Below are 280 nucleotides of genomic sequence, written 5' to 3'. Positions count from 1 at the left end.
CAGGAAGGTCGGGTTCCTCGGGGGTTGATGCGGGACTTAAGGAGGCCGGGATTGTAGCTGAGTAGAGAGGGAGTGGAACCTGAGTGGTTGTCGTTTGGAGATCTTGGGGTTTTTCAGTCGTTTCCTGAGAACTAGGCAGTTCCGTCGTGGTGTCCTGAATGACAGGAGACTGGGTCGTCACTTCCTGGAGGAGTGTATTGACTGTCGATGGCGGGATGTTGGATGCTTGGTTTGCGAGGTCCTGACTTGAGCCGTCTTTGATAGTGGGAGACTGTCTGAC

The 280-nt window shown here is 54.3% G+C and overlaps 1 protein-coding gene across 1 annotated transcript in view; it reads right to left on the bottom strand.

The window, feature by feature from the left end:
* The window catches only part of LOC119593504, a gene marked incomplete in the record, with an annotated part of 62,412 nt that overhangs the window by 11,234 nt on the left and 50,898 nt on the right, over nt 1–280 (bottom strand). The window contains 1 exon segment of the mRNA XM_037942456.1: nt 1–271. Within this exon segment, the coding sequence (XP_037798384.1) occupies nt 1–271 (271 nt within the window).

Source organism: Penaeus monodon, chromosome 32, assembly GCF_015228065.2.
Source record: "Penaeus monodon isolate SGIC_2016 chromosome 32, NSTDA_Pmon_1, whole genome shotgun sequence".
In the NCBI taxonomy this organism is placed as follows: domain Eukaryota; kingdom Metazoa; phylum Arthropoda; class Malacostraca; order Decapoda; family Penaeidae; genus Penaeus; species Penaeus monodon.
The sequence above is the reverse complement of the archived record's forward strand: the minus strand, read 5'-3'. Positions and strand labels throughout refer to the sequence as shown.